Source organism: Heterodontus francisci, chromosome 30 (genome assembly GCF_036365525.1).
Source record: "Heterodontus francisci isolate sHetFra1 chromosome 30, sHetFra1.hap1, whole genome shotgun sequence".
Taxonomy (NCBI): domain Eukaryota; kingdom Metazoa; phylum Chordata; class Chondrichthyes; order Heterodontiformes; family Heterodontidae; genus Heterodontus; species Heterodontus francisci.
The window spans coordinates 4,353,033-4,376,176 of NC_090400.1; the positions used below are offsets into that span (position 1 = coordinate 4,353,033).

General features: G+C 50.0%; 1 protein-coding gene across 2 annotated transcripts in view; it reads left to right on the forward strand.

Annotated features, from left to right (window-relative positions):
* Positions 1 to 18,090: 18,090 nt before the first annotated feature.
* LOC137346551 (protein phosphatase PTC7 homolog) overlaps positions 18,091 to 23,144 on the forward strand; it is a 136,039-nt gene continuing 130,985 nt past the window's right edge. For both annotated transcript variants that reach the window (XR_010968730.1, XM_068010042.1), the window contains exon 1: positions 18,091 to 18,400. Coding sequence is in view for 1 of the 2 variants with exons in the window: in XM_068010042.1 (XP_067866143.1) it covers positions 18,190 to 18,400 (211 nt within the window). In the remaining variant the exon portion in view is untranslated. The remainder of the gene's footprint in view (positions 18,401 to 23,144) is intronic.

Below are 23,144 nucleotides of genomic sequence, written 5' to 3' on the forward strand. Positions count from 1 at the left end.
CATGGAAGATGGCAGAATCCCCAAAGATACATTGTACAGCGAGCTCGCCACTGGTATCAGACCCACCGGCCGTCCATGTCTCCGCTTTAAAGACGTCTGCAAACGCGACATGAAGTCCTGTGACATTGATCACAAGTCGTGGGAGTCAGTTGCCAGCGTTCGCCAGAGCTGGTGGGCAGCCATAAAGGCGGGGCTAAAGTGTGGCGAGTCGAAGAGACTTAGCAGTTGGCAGGAAAAAAGACAGAGGCGCAAGGGAAGAGCCAACTGTGTAACAGCCCCGACAAACAAATTTTTCTGCAGCACCTGTGGAAGAGCCTGTCACTCTAGAATTGGCCTTTATAGCCACTCCAGGCGCTGCTTCACAAACCACTGACCACCTCCAGGCGCATATCCACTGTCTCTCGAGACAAGGAGGCCTAAGAAAATTGAGAGATGATGTTTTTATTGGCTTAAAATTTAAACTTTGTGTTTGCCTTTTATATGCCTATGTGATGGCAATAATCCCACTGGATAATCTAAAGCATATAAAATGGGCCAAAGCTCAAGGAATCCTGCCAATTCCGAGCATAACAGAGAACTGCTAACAGTGACGGCAAATCCAGGGAAATGGTACTGGAGACAAAAATTACCAAGACACTGTTGAAAGCTCAATGAGAACATTGATCCCTATATCTCGTAGCTTGTTTAAATTGGGTTATGTGTGGTATGGTTGATTTTATTATCTGTTTGGCTCCTTTACAAAGAATGTACATTCATCATGCACTTTACTTTTGACACACTTTTAGTCATTATCAATGGGTAGGAAGTTGCCTGTATGCTGTTTTGAAAGAAAATGTTTCTTTAACTTTAGTAAACAAAGTTGCAGAACCACAAGTGAATGATTGTTGGACTGAAATGTCCTGGTTTATCCCACTTGGTGTGATGTCATAGAGAGATACAACACTTAAACAGGCCCTCCGGCCCACTGAATCTGTGCCGACCAACAACCACCCATTTATACTAATCCTACATTAATCCCATATTCCCTACCACATCCCCACCATTCTCCTACCTCCTACCTACACTGGGGGCAATTTACAATGGCCAATTTACCTATCAACCTGCAAGTCTTTGGCGGTGGGAGGAAACCGGAGCACCTGGCGGAAACCCACGTGGTCACAGGGAGAACTTACAAACTCCACACAGGCAGTACCCAGAACCAAACCCGGGTTGCTGGAGCTGTGAGGCTGCGGTGCTAACCACTGCACCACTGTGCCACCCCATGTCTTCATGTTTAGCATTGATGTCCTGATCCTTTTCAACCTGTTATTTTCTGCCTCTTGAATCAGACTTTTGCTGAGGTTAAATCCATGTTGCATCTCATCTGATTTTTCCTTTCTTGTGTGGAACGACTGTTGTCACGTTCCAACATCCAAAGCAGCTGGATAATTTCAGCCTCGGTTTCCCATGGTGTGCTTGAGACACTGTCATTACAGTTCAGGCTGAATTTTAATTGAGGTGAGGGGAAATAATACTTTTCCATATTTTTGCTACTACGCTTGGTGTAATCTGTGCAAGATCTCATTGTATGGACTGACTGAACTGATCTGTAAACACACCTTGAGAACTTTATGATTTTCATTTTCCCTGCAAAGTAAATTTAAAAATGTGCATTTCCTACATTAACAGTGATTACACTTCAAAAGTACTTCATTGGTTGCAAAGCACTTTGCGACCTCCTGAAGTTGTGAAAGACGCTATATAAATGCAAGCCCTTTCTTTCTTAAATTGTTTTTATTGACCCAAACTCTCCATTCTGGAATCTATTTCGCGGTCTATAGTGTATTAAAAATCTTACATTTGAATGCATTCCCTGCCAACTTTTTCTATTATAAATGATTCTGTTCACATTTATAATGGAACTACCTATGTCAAGAGACTGGCATTAGTTTTTAATGTGTTCCAAGACTGGCATTTATGGACTGTGCCTAGCTGCCTTGAGAAGATGGTGGTGAGCCTTCTCCTTGAACCACTGCAATCCTTGTGGTGATGGCACTTCCGTTATGGTGCTCAATCTGTTCCCCTATTTTCAAACTTTGTAGTGATTGTTTGCAAATGGGTGGCTTGTTAGACCACTTCAGAGGCCATTAAAAGTCACGCACATAGCATGGGACTGAAGACATGTTTACATCAGCCGAGATGGGGGTGGCAGGTTCCATTCTCTGGAGAGCGTTAGTGAACTAATTGGATTTTTATGGCAATTAGCAGCTTTCATGTTTTTTTTTTGGTAGTAGCCCGAAGATTTCCTCATCTGTTAAATTCAGTTTCAATGCTTGCCATATTGGGATTTGAGGTCAGACTCATTGGCTAGTCTGGTCCAGTCCATATCTAATACCCTTTAGAAATGCAGAATGACAGATTTGCCTTGACCCACCCCATTATAAAGTTGAACATGGGAGTTTATAATGGAAACATGTAAAATATAAGGGCAGAATGCATGCACTTAAATGGGGAGTGAATGATATCAGCATACCCTGTTCCAAATGTCCCCTCCTCTCTAACCCACTCCACAATCCCCGTGTGCAATGCCACTACAGATCGACTAATGATGTAAGAAATGGGTAACTAGATTTGATGCACCAAAACAATACAATAATAAAATACACTCCAACTGCTTCAAGTTTTGGATTTGGAAATGTAGAGTTTCTCTTATCCTTTACCTCACCAGAGGCTGCTGCAGAGGACAGACCTTCTCTGCATCCCAAGCAGAACTTGGGTGAAGCCAGCATTAATGCAATAATTTCTTTTCCACCTTTATCTGTTGATTCTGATTATAAAAACGTTAACTGGTGGGAATTCACAGTAAACAACTGAAAGAAAAATAGAGGATCTATGTTTCAGATATCTTTCCCTCAGGCTGGTTGATGTCCTGTGCATTTAAGCACATTCCTAATAGTTTTCCCCTCACCATCACTGAAATGACAGTCTCAGATCAGATGAGGAGGGGTTGAAAGGCTCCCCTCCTGTCCATCTCCTTGTTTGATCACAACAGGGTTTATTTCTTTTAAAAAGTAGATATTCTTACCAATACAGTGCTATAAATGAACCAATCGGACAGGTTTTCTTACGTACAAACAAGAAAGAGGTTAGTTTTATCGTATTTAAAAACAAAACTGATTTAAGTACAATAATAAACTACACTCCAACTTTCACACGCACGCACGCACGCGCACGCACACACACACACACACACACACGAATCACATACACACAAATAGGTTACAGAGTGGAGAAAAATAGATTGGTTGGATTAGAGTCCGGAACATATATACAGTCTGTGGAGTTTGGTAACTCATCTGTCTTCTGGCTGAATGCAGTCGTCCTGAGGTTTCCGGCTTGTAGATGTGGCCAGCTGGTTCGGGGCTTTCTTGGAGACAGTGATGCAGATGGTTTTCTTCACGGGTCTCCGTCTGCAGCAATGATGCACTTCGATAGTTATATTGAAGGCAGGGTTCGAACTTGCAAGGTGGCCTGGAGAGAGAGAGAGAGAGAGAGGGAGGGGATCCCACATGGCTTCTTTACTGGTCAGTCGCAGTTGCTTGTTTGCCTGCAGAGAGAAAGAGCAGCTAGTTTCATACAGATCATGGGTCTGTCACATGATGGCCCATTCTCTCTCTTGCAACTTAGTTAGATCATGTCTGAGAATTCCAATTTCGCTCAGGATCTCATTGTTCTAGTGATTACCCTTTGAGTGGTCCATCTCCACCAGTGTTAATGTTCCAAGATTGCCTTTAATGTCTTGTTAGTGAAGGCAGGACAGCCATTCAAAATTCCCAAGTCATTGTTCTAACCAGACCTTATGTCTCTACCTCGATACATTGGAATGTTGCTCAGAAGGGAAGGGGGAAGAGGAGCAGAGCATTAGTCATTGGGGACTCCATAGTTAGGGGAACAGATAGGAGGTTCTGTGGGAACCAGAGAGACTCACGGTTGGTGTGTTGCCTCCCAGGTGCCAGGGTTCGTGATGTCTCGGATCGTGTTTTTGGGATCCTTAAGGGGGAGGGGGAGCAGCCCCAAGTCGTGGTCCACATAGGCACCAATGACATAGGTAGGAAGAGAGATGGGGATTTAAGGCAGAAATTCAGGGAGCTAGGGTGGAAGCTTAGAGCGAGAACAAACAGAGTTGTTATCTCTGGGTTGTTGCCCGTGCCACGTGCTAGCGAAGCGAGGAATAGGGAGAGAGAGGAGTTGAACACGTGGCTGCAGGGATGGTGCAGGGGGGAGGGTTTTGGTTTCCTGGATAATTGGGACTCTTTCTGGGGTAGGTGGGACCTCTACAAACAGGATGGTCTTCACCTGAACCAGAGGGGTACCAATATCCTGGGGGGGAAATTTGCTAGTGCTCTTCGGGGGGGTTTAAACTAATTCAGCAGGGGGATGGGAACCTAAATTGTAGTTCCAGTGTGCAGGATGTTGAGAGTAGTGAGGTCAGGGATAAGGTTACAAGGATGCAAGAGGGCACTGGCAAGCAAGAACTTGGTTTAAAGTGTGTCTACTTCAACGCCAGGAGCATCCGGAATAAGGTGGGTGAGCTTGCAGCATGGGTTGGTACCTGGGATCTCGATGTTGTGGCCATTTCGGAGACATGGGTAGAGCAGGGACAGGAATGGATGTTGCAGGTTCCGGGATTTAGATGTTTCAGTAAGAACAGAGAAGATGGTAAAAGAGGGGGGGGTGTGGCATTGTTAATCAAGGAGAGTATTACGGCGGCAGAAAGGACATTTGAGGACTCGTCTACTGAGGTAGTATGGGCCGAGGTTAGAAACAGGAGAGGAGAGGTCACCCTGTTAGGAGTTTTCTATAGACCTCCGAATAGTTCCAGAGATGTAGAGGAAAGGATAGCGAAGATGATTCTCGACAGGGGCGAGAGTAACAGGGTAGTTGTTATGGGGGACTTTAACTTTCCAAATATTGACTGGAAATACTATAGTTCGAGTACTTTAGATGGGTCAGTTTTTGTCCAGTGTGTGCAGGAGGGTTTTCTGACACAGTATGTAGACAGGCCAACCAGGGGCGATGCCACATTGGATTTGGTACTGGGTAATGAACCCGGCCAGGTGTTAGATTTAGATGTAGGTGAGCACTTTGGTGATAGTGATCACAATTCGGTTAGGTTTACCTTAGCGATGGGCAGGGACAGGTATATACCGCAGGGCAAGAATTATAGCTGGGGGAAAGGAAATTATGATGCGATTAGGCAAGATTTAGGATGCGTAGGATGGTGAAGGAAACTGCAGGGGATGGGCACAATCGAAATGTGGAGCTTATTCAAGGAGCAGCTACTGCGTGTCCTTGATAAGCATGTACCTGTCAGGCAGGGAGGAAGTTGTCGAGCGAGGGAGCCATGGTTTACTAAAGAAGTTGAAGCGCTTGTCAAGAGGAAGAAGAAGGCTTATGTTAGGATGAGACGTGAAGGCTCAGTTAGGGTGCTTGAGAGTTACAAGCTAGCCAGGAAGGATCTAAAGGGAGAGCTAAGAAGAGCGAGGAGAGGACACGAGAAGTCATTGGCGGATAGGATCAAGGAAAACCCTAAGGCTTTCTTATAGGTATATCAGGAATAAAAGAATGACTAGAGTTAGGTTAGGGCCAATCAAGGATAGTAGTGGGAAGTTGTGTGTGGAATCAGAGGAGATAGGGGAAGTGTTAAATGAATATTTTTCGTCAGTATTTACAGTAGAGAAAGAAAATGTTGTCGAGGAGAATACTGAGATACAGACTACTAGGCTAGATGGGATTGAGGTTCACAAGGAGGAGGTGTTAGCAATTTTGGAAAGTGTGAAAATAGATAAGTCCCCTGGGCCAGATGGGATTTATCCTAAGATTCTCTGGGAAGCCAGGGAGGAGATTGCAGAGCCTTTGACCTTGATCTTTATGTCGTCATTGTCGACAGGAATAGTGCCGAAAGACTGGAGGATAGCAAATGTTGTCCCCTTGTTCAAGAAGGGGAGTAGAGACAGCCCTGGTAATTATAGACCTGTGAGCCTTACTTCGGTTGTGGGTAAAATGTTGGAAAAGGTTATAAGAGACAGGATTTATAATCATCTTGAAAAGAATAAGTTCATTAGAGATAGTCAGCACGGTTTTGTGAAGGGTAGGTCGTGCCTTACAAACCTTATTGAGTTTTTTGAGAAGGTGACCAAACAGGTGGATGAGGGTAAAGCCGTGGATGTGGTGTATATGGATTTCAGTAAGGCGTTTGATAAGGTTCCCCACGGTAGGCTATTGCAGAAAATACGGAAGTATGGGATTGAAGGTGATTTCGTGCTTTGGATCAGAAATTGGCTAGCTGAAAGAAGACAGAGGGTGGTGGTTGATGGCAAATGTTCATCCTGGAGTTTAGTTACTAGTGGTGTACCGCAAGGATCTGTTTTGGGGCCACTGCTGTTTGTCATTTTTATAAATGACCTGGAAGAGGGTGTAGAAGGGTGGGTTAGTAAATTTGCGGATGACACGAAGGTCGGTGGAGTTGTGGATAGTGCCGAAGGATGTTGTAGGTTACAGAGGGACATAGATAGGCTGCAGAGCTGGGCTGAGAGATGGCAAATGGAGTTTAATGCGGAAAAGTGTGAGGTGATTCACTTTGGAAGGAGTAACAGGAATGCAGAGTACTGGGCTAATGGGAAGATTCTTGGTAGTGTAGATGAACAGAGAGATCTTGGTGTCCAGGTACATAAATCCCTGAAAGTTGCCACCCAGGTTAATAGGGCTGTTAAGAAGGCAAATATGGTGTGTTAGCTTTTATTAGTAGAGGGATCGAGTTTCGGAGCCACGAGGTCATGCTGCAGCTGGTGCGGCCGCACCTGGAGTATTGCGTGCAGTTCTGGTCACCGCATTATAGGAAGGATGTGGAAGCTTTGGAAAGGGTGCAGAGGAGATTTACTAGGATGTTGCCTGGTATGGAGGGAAGGTCTTACGAGGAAAGGCTGAGGGACTTGAGGTTGTTTTCGTTAGAGAGAAGGAGGAGGAGAGGTGACTTAATAGAGACATATAAGATAATCAGAGGGTTGGATAGGGTGGATAGTGAGAGTCTTTTTCCTCAGATGGTGATGGCAAACACGAGGGGACATAGCTTTAAGTTGAGGGGTGATAGATATAGGACAGATGTCAGAGGTAGTTTCTTTACTCAGAGAGTAGTAGGGGCGTGGAACGCCCTGCCTGCAGCAGTAGTAGACTCACCAACTTTAAGGGCATTTAAGTGGTCATTGGATAGACATATGGATGAAAATGGAATAGTGTAGGTCAGATGGTTTCACAGGTCGGCACAACATCGAGGGCCGAAGGGCCTGTACTGCACTGTAATGTTCTATATTCTATATTCTATAATGTAGGGTATTTTGATGCAAATTGTGGTGGCCATTTTAGTTGCTAGCAGTCATCTTTTATCAGTTCTTTTTCTCCTGTTTTTTTAAAAGTTTAATTCAGGTTTCCATCTGATGGATTAAAAAAAATCATCATTCGGCATAGCACGTGTTCATGACACAGTGGTAATGCTACTCATGAATTGGAGACTCAGATTCCCCACCTCCTTTACAGGCAGCAGCAGGACTGCTGCTCTGCACCTCCTGCTAGTATGGCAAAGAGTGGGACATTTTGTAAACCCCTAGCCCTGGAAAAGTGCAAACTACCTCCCACCCACTTTGGACTGTCTTTAATAGGTAGCTGAAGCTTTGTGTTGGAATGGGAAGGGGACACAGATAAAAATATAAGAACAAGAGGAGGCCATTCAGCCCTTCAAACCTGTTCCATGATTCAGTTAGGTCATGACCAATCTGTACCTTAATTCCATCTACCTGCCTTTGCTCCAGATCCCTGAATACTCTTAGCCAAAATCTATCAATATCAGTTTTGAAATTTTCAATTGAACCTACCCTGCCCCCCCACCACAACCCCACCCAGTCTCAACAGCTTTTGGGAGGAGAGCTCACTAAAAGGCAGTGAGTGAGGGACCAGGCATCAGGAAGGGACAGTGGGGCCCACTGGGATCTGCCTTTGCTACTGACCCCCTGACACTCCCTTCCCTATGACCCCCACCCCACGAGACCCCTCCTGAACTGACCTACCTGTGGCCTGGGTCCAACGATGCTCCTGGGTCTCAGATAGGTGCTCCACTGGCAGCAGCTACCGCCTACGATTGGCCGGCAGCTCTCTGAAGGCTGGACTTCTGTTGGCAGGGTCCTTGATCCCATGGAAGGCCCATCGTTGTCCACTTAAGTGCCTAATTAGCACTAGGTTTGGTGGGCCTCCTACAGAAGAGGTGACGCAAAATTTTTGGTGTCACTTTTTTCTGGACATTGAGACCTCTGTTGCCAGGATTAAAGCCCAGCCCTAGTCAATACAAGATTTCCTCACTATTGAAGCCTTTTAGCCCCAGTATCATTCAGATCCCCTCCAGGGCCAGTTTACCCTTCTTGAGGTGCAGTGCCCAGACCTGAATGCAGGACTCCAGATGGAGTCTAACCAGAGCTCTGTACAGATGTAACATAACTTCCACCCCTTTTTATTCCAGCTACCTTGAGATAAAGGCCATTAGCCTTTTAAATTATATTGTGTACCTGTCCACTAGCTTTTAGTGATTTCTGTACTTGAATTCCTATATTTCTCTGCTCCTCCACAGCTCCTAGTTTCTCCTAAACAGAGAAAGGGATCTTGGAGTTAATGTACATCATTCTCTAAAGGTTCATGATCAGTACCAAGAAACCATAACACATAAGGTATTAGGTTGTAATCATAGAACTATTCAAAATAAAATGAGGCACACCTTGTTAGTCCGTATTTAGAATACCATGCCCAGTTTTGGTCTCCTGTTATATCGAAGATAAGAAGTTCCGAGAAGAGGCACAAGAATGATTCCCAACACAAGATAGCATTATTTTAATGTAGTCAATGTAGGGAGGCTTACAAATCTGGGCCTATTCATGGTGGAGATGCATAGATCCAGGGGTGATTTGTCTGAGGTATGTAGCGTTGTTAAGGAACTAAATTGTGTTCCTATTGAAAGATTATTTCAATTGGATAAATTGGGGAAAATCAGGAACCATGTGTATTAGTTACACAAGGATAGAACTAGGTTAGATGTTAAGCGGTTCTTCTTTACTCAGTGGGTAGTAAAGCTTTGGAACAAGTTACCAGCTTGTGCTGTGAGTGCCGCCTCTCTGAAAACCTTCAAATGAGAGCTGGGCCACTTCCTGTCTTGAGTGGCAATCATGTCTTTCAAGAGTTAGAGTTAGGTGACATTTCAGGTCAGATAACCATGGTCAGTACACTTTCCTGGATTATTTTTTGTTCACTTAAGGCAGTTTGAGAGAAACTTTCCAGATTTTTTCTTTTACATGGCCATGAGATTTTATCTGGACTTGTTACTTCTCCCATGAGGGGTGGGGGGTAGGGTGGATCTGGTTTGAGGGAGTGTGGATGATGTTTCAAGCATCATGACTATGTGAGGCATGTTCAATGGACCAGATGGTCTTTTCTTGACTGTTCTTTACACATCGTCATATGTTCCTATTCAAGCCCTGGTGGTAGTTCAGAGAAAAAAATCATGAGACTAATCCCTAGTGTCAGGAGGCTGATTAACAAGGATATACAGCAGAAACTTTTCAGCCTTGAAAGAAGGCCAATGACAGATAACCTTATAGAGGCACATATGACAGTAAATTACATAGACTAAATCTATTACAACCTAAATCATGATAGTATGACAACAGAGCACTGATTAAAAACAGCAAAAAAAAAGGGTTAGGACTAATGCCAGGATGTTCTTCACATAACTGGCAATCAACTGACTGCAGGAATCACTGATAGCTAGTGTACAGGTACAAAACATAATTTAAAAGGCTACTGTAATGATAGTTGGACGGGGGCTCTAATACAAAGGGGTGACAGTTATGTTACAGTTGTATAAAGCTCTGGTTAGACTCCATCCAGAGTAACCGCATTCAGTTCTGGGCAGCAGACCACAGGAAGGACAGCAGAATTATATGGGGGTTAAAAGGGCAAAATGATGAAAACAGCTTACATAGACTAGGCTTGTATTCCCTTGAGTATAGAAGATTCAGGGGTGATGTAATTGATGTGTTAAAGATGATTAAAGGATTTGATAGGGTAGCTGGAGAGAAACTATTTCCTCTGGTGGGAAAGTTCAGAACAAGGGGGCATAAATTTAAAATTAGAGTCGGGCAGTTCAGGGGTGATGTCAGAAAGCACTTCTTCACTCAAAGGGTAGTGGAAATCTAAAACTCTCTCCCCACAAAAGCTGTTGCAGCTGGGTGATAATTGATCATTTCAAAATGGAGATTGATAGAATTTTTTTGGGTAAGGGTTTTCAGGGTTCTGGAACAAAGATGCAGTTGAGGTACAGATCAGCCATGATTTACTTGAATGGTGGAACAGGTTTGAGGGGTTGAATGGTCTCCTCCTATTCCTAGGTAACACATAGAATAGACCACTGGATAAGATAGATCGGAAAACCCTGGCTTCGTTGAAGAAACAATTGAATTTCATGATGGGGCACTATTGGCTCTTTCTGGGCTGTTGAGATAAGATGGGCAAATAACTGTCACCTGTATCATATATCTTTGTTAACAGTTGATCATTGGGGAAAGCCTTTATGTTCATAGAAAGGGGAAAGAAATCAAATGTTTGTAACATGAAACAACAGTTTGAAATAGATAGGCCAGTCAGCACATGTAGAGAGAAAAGACAGATTAATGTTTCAGGCAAAACCCTTCTTCTGAGCTCTGCAGCTTCTGACTGAACTGCTGTGAACTTTCAGCATGTTTTCTTTTTACCTTTTTGTTCACGGTCCTCCACTCCCTCAACCATTGATGTGCACTAACTACAAGATGCACTGCAGCACCTTCCAAGTATGCTTCAGCAGCACCTCCCAAACCCATGACCTCCACCACCTAGAAGGACAAGGGCAGCAGGTGCATGGGAATACCATTGTAATTCAAACCTCTGCTGCCCGTGTCTCAACTCACACCAAGTCCCATTCCCCTATCACGCCTGCATTCACTGACCTACATTGACTCCCAGTTAAGCTACAGCTTGATTTTAAAATTTTCACCCTTGTTTTCAAATTCCTCCATGGTCTCACCCCTCCCCATGTCTGTAATCTCCTCCAGCCCCACAACTCTCAGAGATATCTGTGCTCATGTAATTCTGGCCTCTTGGGAATCTCCGATTTTAATCACTCCACCATTGGCAGCCGTGCAATCAACTGCCTGGGCCCTCTGCTCTGGAATTCCCTCCCTAAACCACTCTACCTCTCTTTCCTCCTTTAAGACACTTCTGTAAACCCCACCTCTGATCAAGCTTTTGGTCACCAAACCTACTATCTCCTTATGTGGCTCAGTGTCATATTTTGTTTTATAATGCTCCTGCAAAGCACCTTGGGGCACTTTAAAGATGTTATATAAGTTGTTGTTACAGACTCCATTACCATGTCACATCCCATTACTGGCCTAGATCTCCACTACTCCACCCCATTAGAACACCAGATTGTCATTACTGCACCAGATCCCAAATACTGCACCCCAATCAACAGCCTGGGCCCTATGCTCTGGAATTCCCTCGGCGGCACAGTGGTGCAGTGGTTAGCACCGCAGCCTCACAGCTCCAGGGACCCGGGTTGAATTCTGGGTGCTGCCTGTGTGGAGTTTGCAAGTTCTCCCTGTGTCTGCGTGGGTTTTCTCCGGGTGCTCCGGTTTCCTCCCACAAGCCAAAAGACTTGCAGGTTGGTAGGTAAATTGGCCATTATAAATTGCCCCTAGTATAGGTAGGTGGTAGGGAAATATAGGGACAGGTGGGGATGTGGTAGGAATATGGGATTAGTGTAGGATTAGTATAAATGGGAGGTTGATGGTCGGCACAGACTCGGTGGGCCGAAGGGCCTGTTTCAGTGCTGTATCTCTAAACTAAACTAAAACCATTGTCTGCAAGTCACACATGATTGTGTACAATTCTAGGACTTTGGATAGGATGTGAAGGCCTTTGTGAGAGTACAGAGGAGGTTTACCAAGATAATATCAAGGATGAGGGACTTACATAGAGAGATTGGCAAACTGGGATTGTTCTCCTGACAGCAGGGAAGGCTAAGGGGAATAAAAACAGAAAATGCTGGAAATACTCAGCAGGTCTGTGGAGAGAGAAACAGAGTTAATGTTTCAGGTCAATAACTTTTCATTTGAACTAGGAAAAGTTAGAAATAGTAGGCTTTGAGCAAGCGAAAGGGGGGAAGGTGGGAAAAAGAACAAAAGGGAAGGTCAGTGATTGGGTAAAGGACAGGAGAGATTAAATGACAAAAGGTTTCACAGTGCACGGCCAAAGGGAGTGGTAATAGGATAAGTAAAGAAACAAAAGATGTGTCGAGAGAAGGTGTGAATGGCAGGATGGTTACTGTCCAAACGCAAAGTAAAGGAAATAAAGGAGAGAAGAGAAAAAAACAAACCAGCAAAGAGTCAGGAAACAAATGGGGGCAGAGGTTATAATATAAAGTCACACCACTACTGACTGAGCTGGCCGAGTCCTAAAGGACTGAGCTGCTAGACTGGGTGTGTTGCAGGTGGTGAGGGAACCAACAAGAGGGAAAAACCTACTTGACCTCATCCTCACCGATCTACCTGTTTCAGATGCATCTGTCCATGACAGTATTCGTAAGAGTGACCACTGCACAGTCCTTTTGGAGACGAAGTCCCATCTTCACATTGAGGATACCCACCATCATGCTGTGTGACACTACCACCATGTTTACAGAATCACAGAATTGTTATAGTGCAGAAGGAGGCCATTTTGCCCATCGTGTCCGCACTAGCTCTCTGAAAGAGTAACTCCCTCAGTTCCATTCCACTGCCTTCTCCCTGTAACCCTGCATATTCTTCTTTTTCATATAACTGTCTAATTCCCTTTTGAATGCTTCAATTGAACCTGCCTCCGCCACGTTCTCAGGCAGCGCATTCCAGACCTTAACCACTTGCTGCATGAAAAAGTTTTTCCTCATGTCACTTTTGCTTCTCTTACCAAATACTTTAAATCTGTGCCCTCTTGATCTTGATCCTTTCATGAGTGGGAACAGTTTTTCTCTATCTACTCTGTCCATACCCCTCATGATTTTGAATACCTCTATCAAATCACCTCTCAGCCTTCACTTCTCCAAGCAAAACAGTCCTAACTTCTCCAAATTATCTTCATAACTGAAATTCCTCATCTTGGAACCATTCTCATGAATCTTTTCTGTCAATGTTAAATGGCATAGATTTCAGACAGATCTAGTAACTCAAGACTGGGTACCATGAGGCGCTGTGGGCCATCAGCAGCAGAAGAATTGTGTTCAACCACAATCTATAACCTCATGGCCTGACATATCCCCACTCTACCATTACCATCAAGCCGGGGGTCCAACCCTGGTTCAATGAAGAGGGCAGGAGGGTCTGCTAGGAGCAGCACCAGGCATACCTCAAAATGAGGTGTCAGCCTGGTGAAGCTACACCATAGGACTACTTGTATGCCAAACAGCGAAAGCAGCATGCAATTGAGCTAAATGATCCCACAACCAATGGATCAGATCTAAGCTCTGCAGTCCTGCCACATCCAGTCGTGAATGGTGGTGGAAAATTAAACAACTAACAGGAGGAGGAGGCTCCATAGATATTCCATCCTCAACGAGAAGGGAGCCCAATATATCAGTGCAAAAGACAAGACTGAAGTATTTGCATCCATCTTCAGCCAGAAGTGCCAAGTGGATGATCCATCTCAGCCTCCTCCTGAAGTCCCCAGCATCACAGATGCCTGTCTTCAGCCAATTTGTTTCACTCCGCGTGATATCAAGAAATGGCTGAAGGCACGGGATACTGCAAAGGCTATGGGCCCTGACAACAATCCGGCAATAGTACTGAAGACTTGTGCTCCAGAACTAGTCCCTAGCCAAGCTGTTCCAGTACAGCTACAACACTGGCATCTACCCGGCAATGTGGAAAATTGCCCAGGTATGTCCTGTTCACAAAAAGCAAGACAAATCCAACTGGCCCTATTATTGCTCCATCAGTCTACTCTTGATCATTAGCAAAGTGATGGTGCAGTGGTTAGCACTGCAGCCTCACAGCTCCAACGACCCGGGTTCGATTCTGGGTACTGCCTGTGCGGAGTTTGCAAGTTCTCCCTGTGACCACGTGGGTTTTCGCCGGGTGCTCTGGTTTTCTCCCACAGCCAAAGACTTGCAGGTTGATAGGTAAATTGGCCATTATAAATTGCCCCTGGTATAAGTAGGTGGTAGGGGAATTGTGGTGATGTGAGAGGGTAATGGGATTAATGTAGGATTAGTATAAATGGGTGGTTGATGGTCGGCACAGACTCGGTGGGCCGAAGGGCCTGTGTAAGTACTGTATCTCTAAATAAATAAATAAAAGGTCGTTGACAGTGTTGTCAAGCAGCACTTGCTCAGCAACCTGCTCAGTTTGGGTTCCGCCAGGGCTGCTCAGCTCCTGACCTCATTACAGCCTTGGTTCAAACATGGACAAAAGAGCTGAACTCCAGAGGTGAGCTGATAGTGACTGCCCTTGACATCAAGGCAGCATTTGACTGAGTATGGCATCAAGGAACCCGAGCAAAACTGGAATCAGGGGGGAAACTCTCACTGGTTGGAGTCACACCTAGTGCAAAGGAAGATGGTTGTGGTTGTTGGAGGTCAATCATCTCAGCTCCAGGACATCACTGCAGGAGTTCCTCAGGGTAGTGTCCTAGGCCCAACCATCATCAGCTGCTTCATTAATGACTTTCCCTCCATCATAAGGTCAGAAGTGGGGATGTTCGCTGATGATTGCACAATGTGCAGTACCATTCACGACTCCTCAGCTACTGAAGCAGTCTGTGTCCATATACAGCAAGACCTGGACAACATCCAGGCTTGGGCTGATAAATGACAAGTAACATTCACACCATACAAGTGCCAGGCAATGACCATCTCAAACAAAAGAGAATCTAACCATCTCACCTTGATGTTCAATGGCATTACCATCGCTGATTCCCCCATTATCAACATCCTGGGGGTTACCATTGACCAGAAACTGAACTGGACCAGCCACATAAATACTGTGGCTATAACAGCAGGTCAGAGGTGGGGAATTCTGCGGCGAGTAACTCACATCCTGTCTCCCCAGTGCTTGTCCACCATCCACAAGTCAGGAGTCTGATGGAATACTCTCCACTTGCCTGGATGCGTGCAGCTCTAATACATGTGAAGAAAACGCCACATGTCAAATGGAAATATTAATTTAACTGTGTGGAACTTTGCCTGGGATCTTTCCTGAACTTATTACAAATCTGTTACAAATAACTTTTAAAACAGAACAGCTAGCAGCCAATATGGCCACACACAATTTGCATTTGAAAAAACCTAACAAATCAGGCTGGTGACAGACGTGATTTACTCAGCCTAGCCAGGACAATGGGGTGCTCTCTGATTCACTTATCTGGGATAGCCTTATCAATGTGGTCGTCAAAAGCCATCGACATCCATTGACTTTGAAAGAGCCAATCCCCGCCCCCCACCAAGTATGTCTGAACAGCTCGAGGGGAGAGCCTTCAATCTTCTGGAAGATTCTGAGTCAAACACAAATATGTGGTCATATCACATTACTACTCAAGCCACTTTGGAGATTTGACTCAGAAGGCAGACAGAGATCTAGCAAGGGAAGGTCTCTCTCCTCTCTCCCTCTCTCCAGTAAACTCCCAGAGAAACCTCAGCTGCAACTAATAAGCCTCAAACCTACAGCCCAGCACAGTCAGCAACTAGAGGACATGGATAAAGCCTTTTGAAACCGGAGAAGCAAGCCCAAACCATGCACATGGCACAGCGAGGACTTCGGAACTACAATTTCAACTAAAAACGCGAACTAAGATTCAGTATGCGAATTCCATTTATTACAGAACCTACTCCAACTCCCTTCCTAGCAGCACTGTGGGTGGATATACCAGAGAAGGGGCGAAAGGGGAGCCTGAGACCCCTTCCTCACCTGGTCGTAACACACGCAAGAAGCTTGACACCATCCAGGACAAAGCAGCCCACTTGATTGACACCCTATCAACCAGCTTCAACATTCACTTCCTTTATCGCCGACATACAGTTGTAGCAGTGTGCACCATTTACAAGATGCACTGCAGCAATGCACCAAGGCTCCTTTGACAGTACCTTCCAAACCCACGACCTCTATCACCTAGAAGGACAAGGGCAGCAGATGCATGGGAACACCACCACCTGCAAGTTCCCCTAATCCTGATCTGGAACTATATTGCCGTTCCTTCACTGTTGCTGGGTCAAAATCATGGAACTCCCTTCCTAACAGCACTGTGGGTGTATCTACACTGCAAGGACTGCAGCGGTTCAACAAGGCAGCTTACCTCCACCTTCTCAAGGGCAATTAGGGATTGGCAATAAATGCTGGCCTAGCCAGCAACGCCCACATCCCATGAACGAATAAAAAAAGACAGGCATAGCTAGCTAGGACTCATGCAGGTTCCCATAGCAACACCTTTTATCTGGAGGAAGTGAGTGGAGGTAAAGGAGAAGTTGTTCAATGTGAGAGTAAGTTTAGCCAGGTGGAGGAGAGTGGTGGTAGAAGGGGACTAGTTAGATCTCCGTTCAAGGAAGAAGAGGAGAGCCCTCAGACCAGCCTGGTTAAGAGATATTCAAAATTAAGATGTGTTCTAATAGAGAAAGTAGGGAGAAACTATTTCCTCTAGTTAGTGGGTCAGTGACCAGAGGTCATAGATGAAATAATTGGCAAAAGAGCTAGAGAGGAAAATTTCTTAAAGTAGATAGTTATTAAGATCTGGTATGCACTGCCTGAAAGGATGGTGGAATCAGATTCAGTAGGAGCTTCCAAAAGGCAATTGGACATGTATTTGAAGAGAACTAATTTCCAGGATTATGGGGAAAAAGCTGGGGTATAGAACTAATTGACCAGCTCTTTCAAAGAGCTAGCATAATTACATATGGCTGAATGGCCTCCTTCTGTGCAGTAAGAACAAAGAACAAAGAACAGTACAGCACAGGAACAGGCCATTTGGCCCTCCAAGCCTGTGCCGATCTTGATGCCTGCCGAAACTAACACCTTCTGCACTTCCGGGTCCCATATCCCTCTATTCCTTTCCTATTCATATATTTGTCAAGATGTCTCTTAAACGTCGCTATCGTATCTGCTTCCACCACCTCCCCTGGCAGCAAGTTCCAGGCACTCGCCACCCTCTGTGTAAAAAACTTGCCTCGCACATCCCCTCTAAACTTTGCCCCTCGCACCTTAAACCTATGTCCCCTAGTAACTGACTCTTCCACCCTGGGAAAAAGCTTCTGACTATCCACTCTGTCCATGCCGCTCATAACTTTGAAAACCTCTATCATGTCGCCCCTCCACCTCCGTCGTTCCAGTAAGATTCAATGATTCTGAATTGGAAATTTGTCGCTGCTCCTTCGCTAATGCTGGGTCAAAATCCTGGAACTCTCCCCTTATAGTAGCACTGTGAATGTACATAGTGGTTCAGGAAGGCGGCTCACCACCACCTTTTCAAGGGCATTGCGGGATTGACAATAAATTCTGGCTTTGCCACTGACACTTGCATCCTCTGAATGAATAAATATTTCACTTGTAGCCTGGACTAAGATTGTATTGTAATGGAAAGCAACACTGAATAAGAATGCAAAGGTTCTTCACAGGAAATTTCATCAAAAACTGTTTCTCCTGACAATTTTGTAAGCAAGTTGACAGGTTCAGATTTTTCAATTTAAGATTTGCCAGAAACTTTTTTTTGATCTTTTTGTAAAGATGTCCCACCCGAGATGTCGCCTATTGGCCATTGGTTGCAATAATCTGTGTTCTGATTTGCGAGAACGTTCCGCCACATCGCGGTGTGGTTGGCTGATAGTGCTGCCACTCATAGGGACTCCACTTATCTGACAGCTGGGCATGTTTAGGAGTCACGCCCCCCGCGGTGCTGATTGGCCAACTGTTTCACGGCGCGGAAGCTGAATGGCTGAGGGAGCTATCAATCAGAGCGGCGGCGGGCGTGGGAGAGCGGCGGCAGCGGCTGGAATATGAGTGTTTGCGGTTGCTTGTGCTTCAAGACCGGTGTGTGACTGAGGGAGAGCGGCCGCCCGGGAGGATGCAGTCGGTGCTGGCCTATGGCCGGCTGGTGGCTCGGACGTTGTTGGGAAGCGGCCTCAGGCAGTCGGAAAGGCGGGAGTACCGGCTCATCACCGTCACCTGCGGCTTCGGCAAGGACCTCCGCAAGGGCAGCGGCACCGCCGCCAAGGGCAGCGGTTACGGGGATGACGCCTGCTTCGTGGCCAGTCACCGGCTGGCGGATGTGCTGGGTAAGGCTGGGGGAGCGGGGCCGGACAAGAGATTTCCCCCCCCCCCCCCCCCCACCTCTCAGACCCCTATCCCTCCCCACGGACCCCCCCCCCCCTCACCTCACTCACTGACCGCCCATTCCCCACCCCCCCCCCCTCACCTCACTCACTGACCGCCCATTCCCCCCCCCCCCCCTCACCTCACTCACTGACCGCCCATTCCCCACCCCCCCCTCACCTCACTCACTGACCGCCCATTCCCCCCCCCCCTCACCTCACTCACTGACCGCCATTCCCCCCCCCCTCACCTCACTCACTGACCGCCCATTCCCCCCCCCCCTCACCTCACTCACTGACCGCCCATTCCCCCCCCCCTCACCTCACTCACTGACCGCCCATTCCCCCCCCCCCCCTCACCTCACTCACTGACCGCCCATTCCCCACCCCCCCTCACCTCACTCAACTGACCGCCCATTCCCCCCCCTCACCTCACTCACTGACCGCCCATATCCCCCACCCCCCCTCACCTCACTCACTGACCGCCCATTCCCCACCCCCCCCCACCTCACTCACTGACCGCCCATTCCCCCCCCCCCCTCACCTCACTCACTGACCGCCCATTCCCCACCCCCCTCACCTCACTCACTGACCGCCATTCCCACCCCCCTCACCTCACTCACTGACCGCCCATTCCCCACCCCCCCCTCACCTCACTCACTGACCGCCATTCCCCACCCCCCCCTCACCTCACTCACTGACCGCCCATTCCCCACCCCCCCCTCACCTCACTCACTGACCGCCCATTCCCCACCCCCCCCTCACCTCACTCACTGACCGCACCATTCCCCCCCCCCCCTCACCTCACTCACTGACCGCCCATTCCCCCCCCCTCACCTCACTCACTGACCAGCCATTCCCCCCCCCCTCACCTCACTCACTGACCGCCCATTCCCCCCCCCCCTCACCTCACTCACTGACCGCCCATTCCCCCCCCCCTCACCTCACTCACTGACCGCCCATTCCCCCCCCCTCACCTCACTCACTGACTGCCCATTCCCCCCCCCTCACCTCACTCACTGACCGCCCATTCCCTCCCCCCCCTCACCTCACTCACTGACCGCCCATTCCCCTCCCCCCCCCTCACCTCACTCACTGACCGCCCATTCCCCCCCCCTCACCTCACTCACTGACCGCCCATTCCCCCCCCCTCACCTCACTCACTGACCGCCCATTCCCCCACCCCCTCACGTCACTCACTGACCGCCCATTCCCCACCCCCCCCCTCACCTCACTCACTGACCGCCCATTCCCCCACCCCCCTCACCTCACTCACTGACCGCCCATTCCCCACCCCCCCCGTCACCTCACTCACTGACCGCCCATTCCCCACCCCTCACCTCACTCACTGACCGCTCCATTTCCCCATTTCCCCCCCCCCTCGTCACCTCACTCACTGACTGCCCATTCCCCCCCCCCGTCACCTCACTCACTGACTGCCATTCCCCCCCCCTCACCTCACTCACTGACCGCCCATATCCCCACCCCCCCCCGTCACCTCACCTCACTCACCGCCCATTCCCCCCCCCTCACCTCACCTCACTGACCGCCCATTCCCCCCCCGTCACCTCACTCACTGACTGCCCATTCCCCCCCCCCCCCCGTCACCTCACTCACTGACTGCCCATTCAGCCCATTCCCCCCCCCCCCCCCCCCCGTCACCTCACTCACTGACTGCCCATTCCCCCCCCCCCCCCCCGTCACCTCACTCACTGACCGCCCATTCCCCCCCCCCCCCCCCCCCCCCGTCACCTCACTCACTGACCGCCCATTCCCCCCCCCCCCCCCCCCCGTCACCTCACTCACTGACCGCCCATTCCCCCCCCCCCCCCCCCCCCCCGTCACCTCACTCACTGACCGCCCATTCCCCCCCCCCCCCCCCCCCGTCACCTCACTCACTGACCGCCCATTCCCCACCCCCCCCCCCCGTCACCTCACTCACTGACCGCCCATTCCCCCCCCCCGTCACCTCACTCACTGACCGCCCATTCCCCCCCCCCCCCGTCACCTCACTCACTGACCGGCCATTCCCTCCCCCCGTCACCTCACTCACTGACCGCCCATTCCCCCCCCCCCCCGTCACCTCACTCACTGACCGCCCATTCCCCCCCCCCCCCTGTCACCTCACTCACTGACTGCCCATTCCCCCCCCCCCCCCCCCCCGTCACCTCACTCACTGACTGCCCATTCCCCCCCCCCCCCCGTCACCTCACTCACTGACCGCCCATTCCCCCCCGTCACCTCACTCACTGACCGCCCATTCCCCCCCCCCCCCCCCCCCCGTCACCTCACTCACTGACCGCCCATTCCCCCACCCCCCCCTCACCTCACTCACTGACCGCCCATTCCCCCCCCCTCACCTCACTCACTGACTGCCCATTCCCCACCCCCCCCCCTCACCTCACTCACTGACTGCCCATTCCCCACCCCCCCCCCTCACCTCACTCACTGACCGCCCATTCTCTCCCCCCCCCCCCTCACCTCACTCACTGACCGCCCATTCCCCCCCCTCACCTCACTCACTGACCGCCCATTCCCCCCCCCCCCCTCACCTCACTCACTGACCGCCCATTCCCCCCCCCCCCCTCACCTCACTCACTGACCGCCCATTCCCCCCCCCCCACCTCACTCACTGACCGCCCATTCCCCCCCCCACCTCACTCACTGACCGCCCATTCCCCACCCCCCCCTCACCTCACTCACTGACCGCCCATTCCCCACCCCCCCTCACCTCACTCACTGACCGCCCATTCCCCACCCCCCCCCACCTCACTCACTGACCGCCCATTCCCCCCCCCCCGTCACCTCACTCACTGACCGCCCATTCCCCCCCCCCCGTCACCTCACTCACTGACCGCCCATTCCCCCCCCCCCGTCACCTCACTCACTGACCGCCCATTCCCCCCCCCGTCACCTCACTCACTGACCGCCCATTCCCCCCCCCCCCTCACCTCACTCACTGACCGCCCATTCCCCACCCCCTCACCTCACTCACTGACCGCCCATTCCCCACCCCCCCCTCACCTCACTCACTGACTGCCCATTCCCCACCCCCCCCTCACCTCACTCACTGACTGCCCATTCCCCACCCCCCCCTCACCTCACTCACTGACTGCCCATTCCCCACCCCCCCCTCACCTCACTCACTGACTGCCCATTCCCCACCCCCCCTCACCTCACTCACTGACTGCCCATTCCCCATCCCCCCCTCACCTCACTCACTGACTGCCCATTCCCCATCCCCCCCTCACCTCACTCACTGACCGCCCATTCCCCCCCCTCACCTCACTCACTGACCGCCCATTCCCCCCCCCTCACCTCACTCACTGACCGCCCATTCCCCACCCCCCCCCCTCACCTCACTCACTGACCGCCCATTCCCCAGCACCCCCTCACCTCACTCACTGACCGCCCATTCCCACCCCCCCCCCTCACCTCACTCACTGACCGCCCATTCCCCCCCCCTCACCTCACTCACTGACTGCCCATTCCTCCCCCCCCCCCGTCACCTCACTCACTGACCGCCCATTCCCCTCCCCTCACCTCACTCACTGACCGCCCATTCCCCACCCCCCCCTCACCTCACTCACTGACCGCCCATTCCCCACCCCCCCCTCACCTCACTCACTGACCGCCCATTCCCCACCCCCCCCTCACCTCACTCACTGACCGCCCATTCCCCACCCACCCCCCCCTCACCTCACTCACTGACTGCCCATTCCCCACCCCCCCTCACCTCACTCACTGACCGCCCATTCCCCACCCCCCCTCACCTCACTCACTGACCGCCCAATCCCCACCCCCCCCTCACATCACTCACTGACCGCCCAATCCCCACCCCCCCTCACCTCACTCACTGACCGCCCATTCCTCACCACCCCTCACCTCACTCACTGACCGCCCATTCCCCACCCCCCCTCACCTCACTCACTGACCGTCCAATCCCCACCCCCCCCTCACCTCACTCACTGACCGCCCACTCCTCACCTCACTCACTGACCGCCCAATCCCCACCCACTCCTCACCTCACTCACTGACCGCCCATTCCTCCCCCCCTCACCTCACTCACTGACCGCCCATTCCTCACCTCACTCACTGACCGCCCATTCCCCACCCCCCCCCACCTCACTCACTGACCGCCCAATCCCCACCCCCCCCACCTCACTCACTGACCGCCCATTCCTCACCTCACTCACTGACCGCCCATTCCTCACCTCACTCACTGACCGCCCATTCCTCACCTCACTCACTGACCGCCCAATCCCCACCCCCCCCTCACCTCACTCACTGACCGCCCAATCCCCACCTCACTCACTGACCGCCCAATCCCCACCTCACTCACTGACCGCCCAATCCCCACCTCACTCACTGACCGCCCAATCCCCACCTCACTCACTGACCGCCCAATCCCCACCTCACTCACTGACCGCCCAATCCCCACCTCACTCACTGACCGCCCAATCCCCACCTCACTCACTGACCGCCAATCCCCACCTCACTCACTGACCGCCCAATCCCCACCTCACTCACTGACCGCCCAATCCCACCTCACTCACTGACCGCCCAATCCCCACCTCACTCACTGACCGCCCAATCCCCACCTCACTCACTGACCGCCCAATCCCCACCTCACTCACTGACCGCCCAATCCCCACCTCACTCACTGACCGCCCAATCCCCACCTCACTCACTGACCGCCCAATCCCCA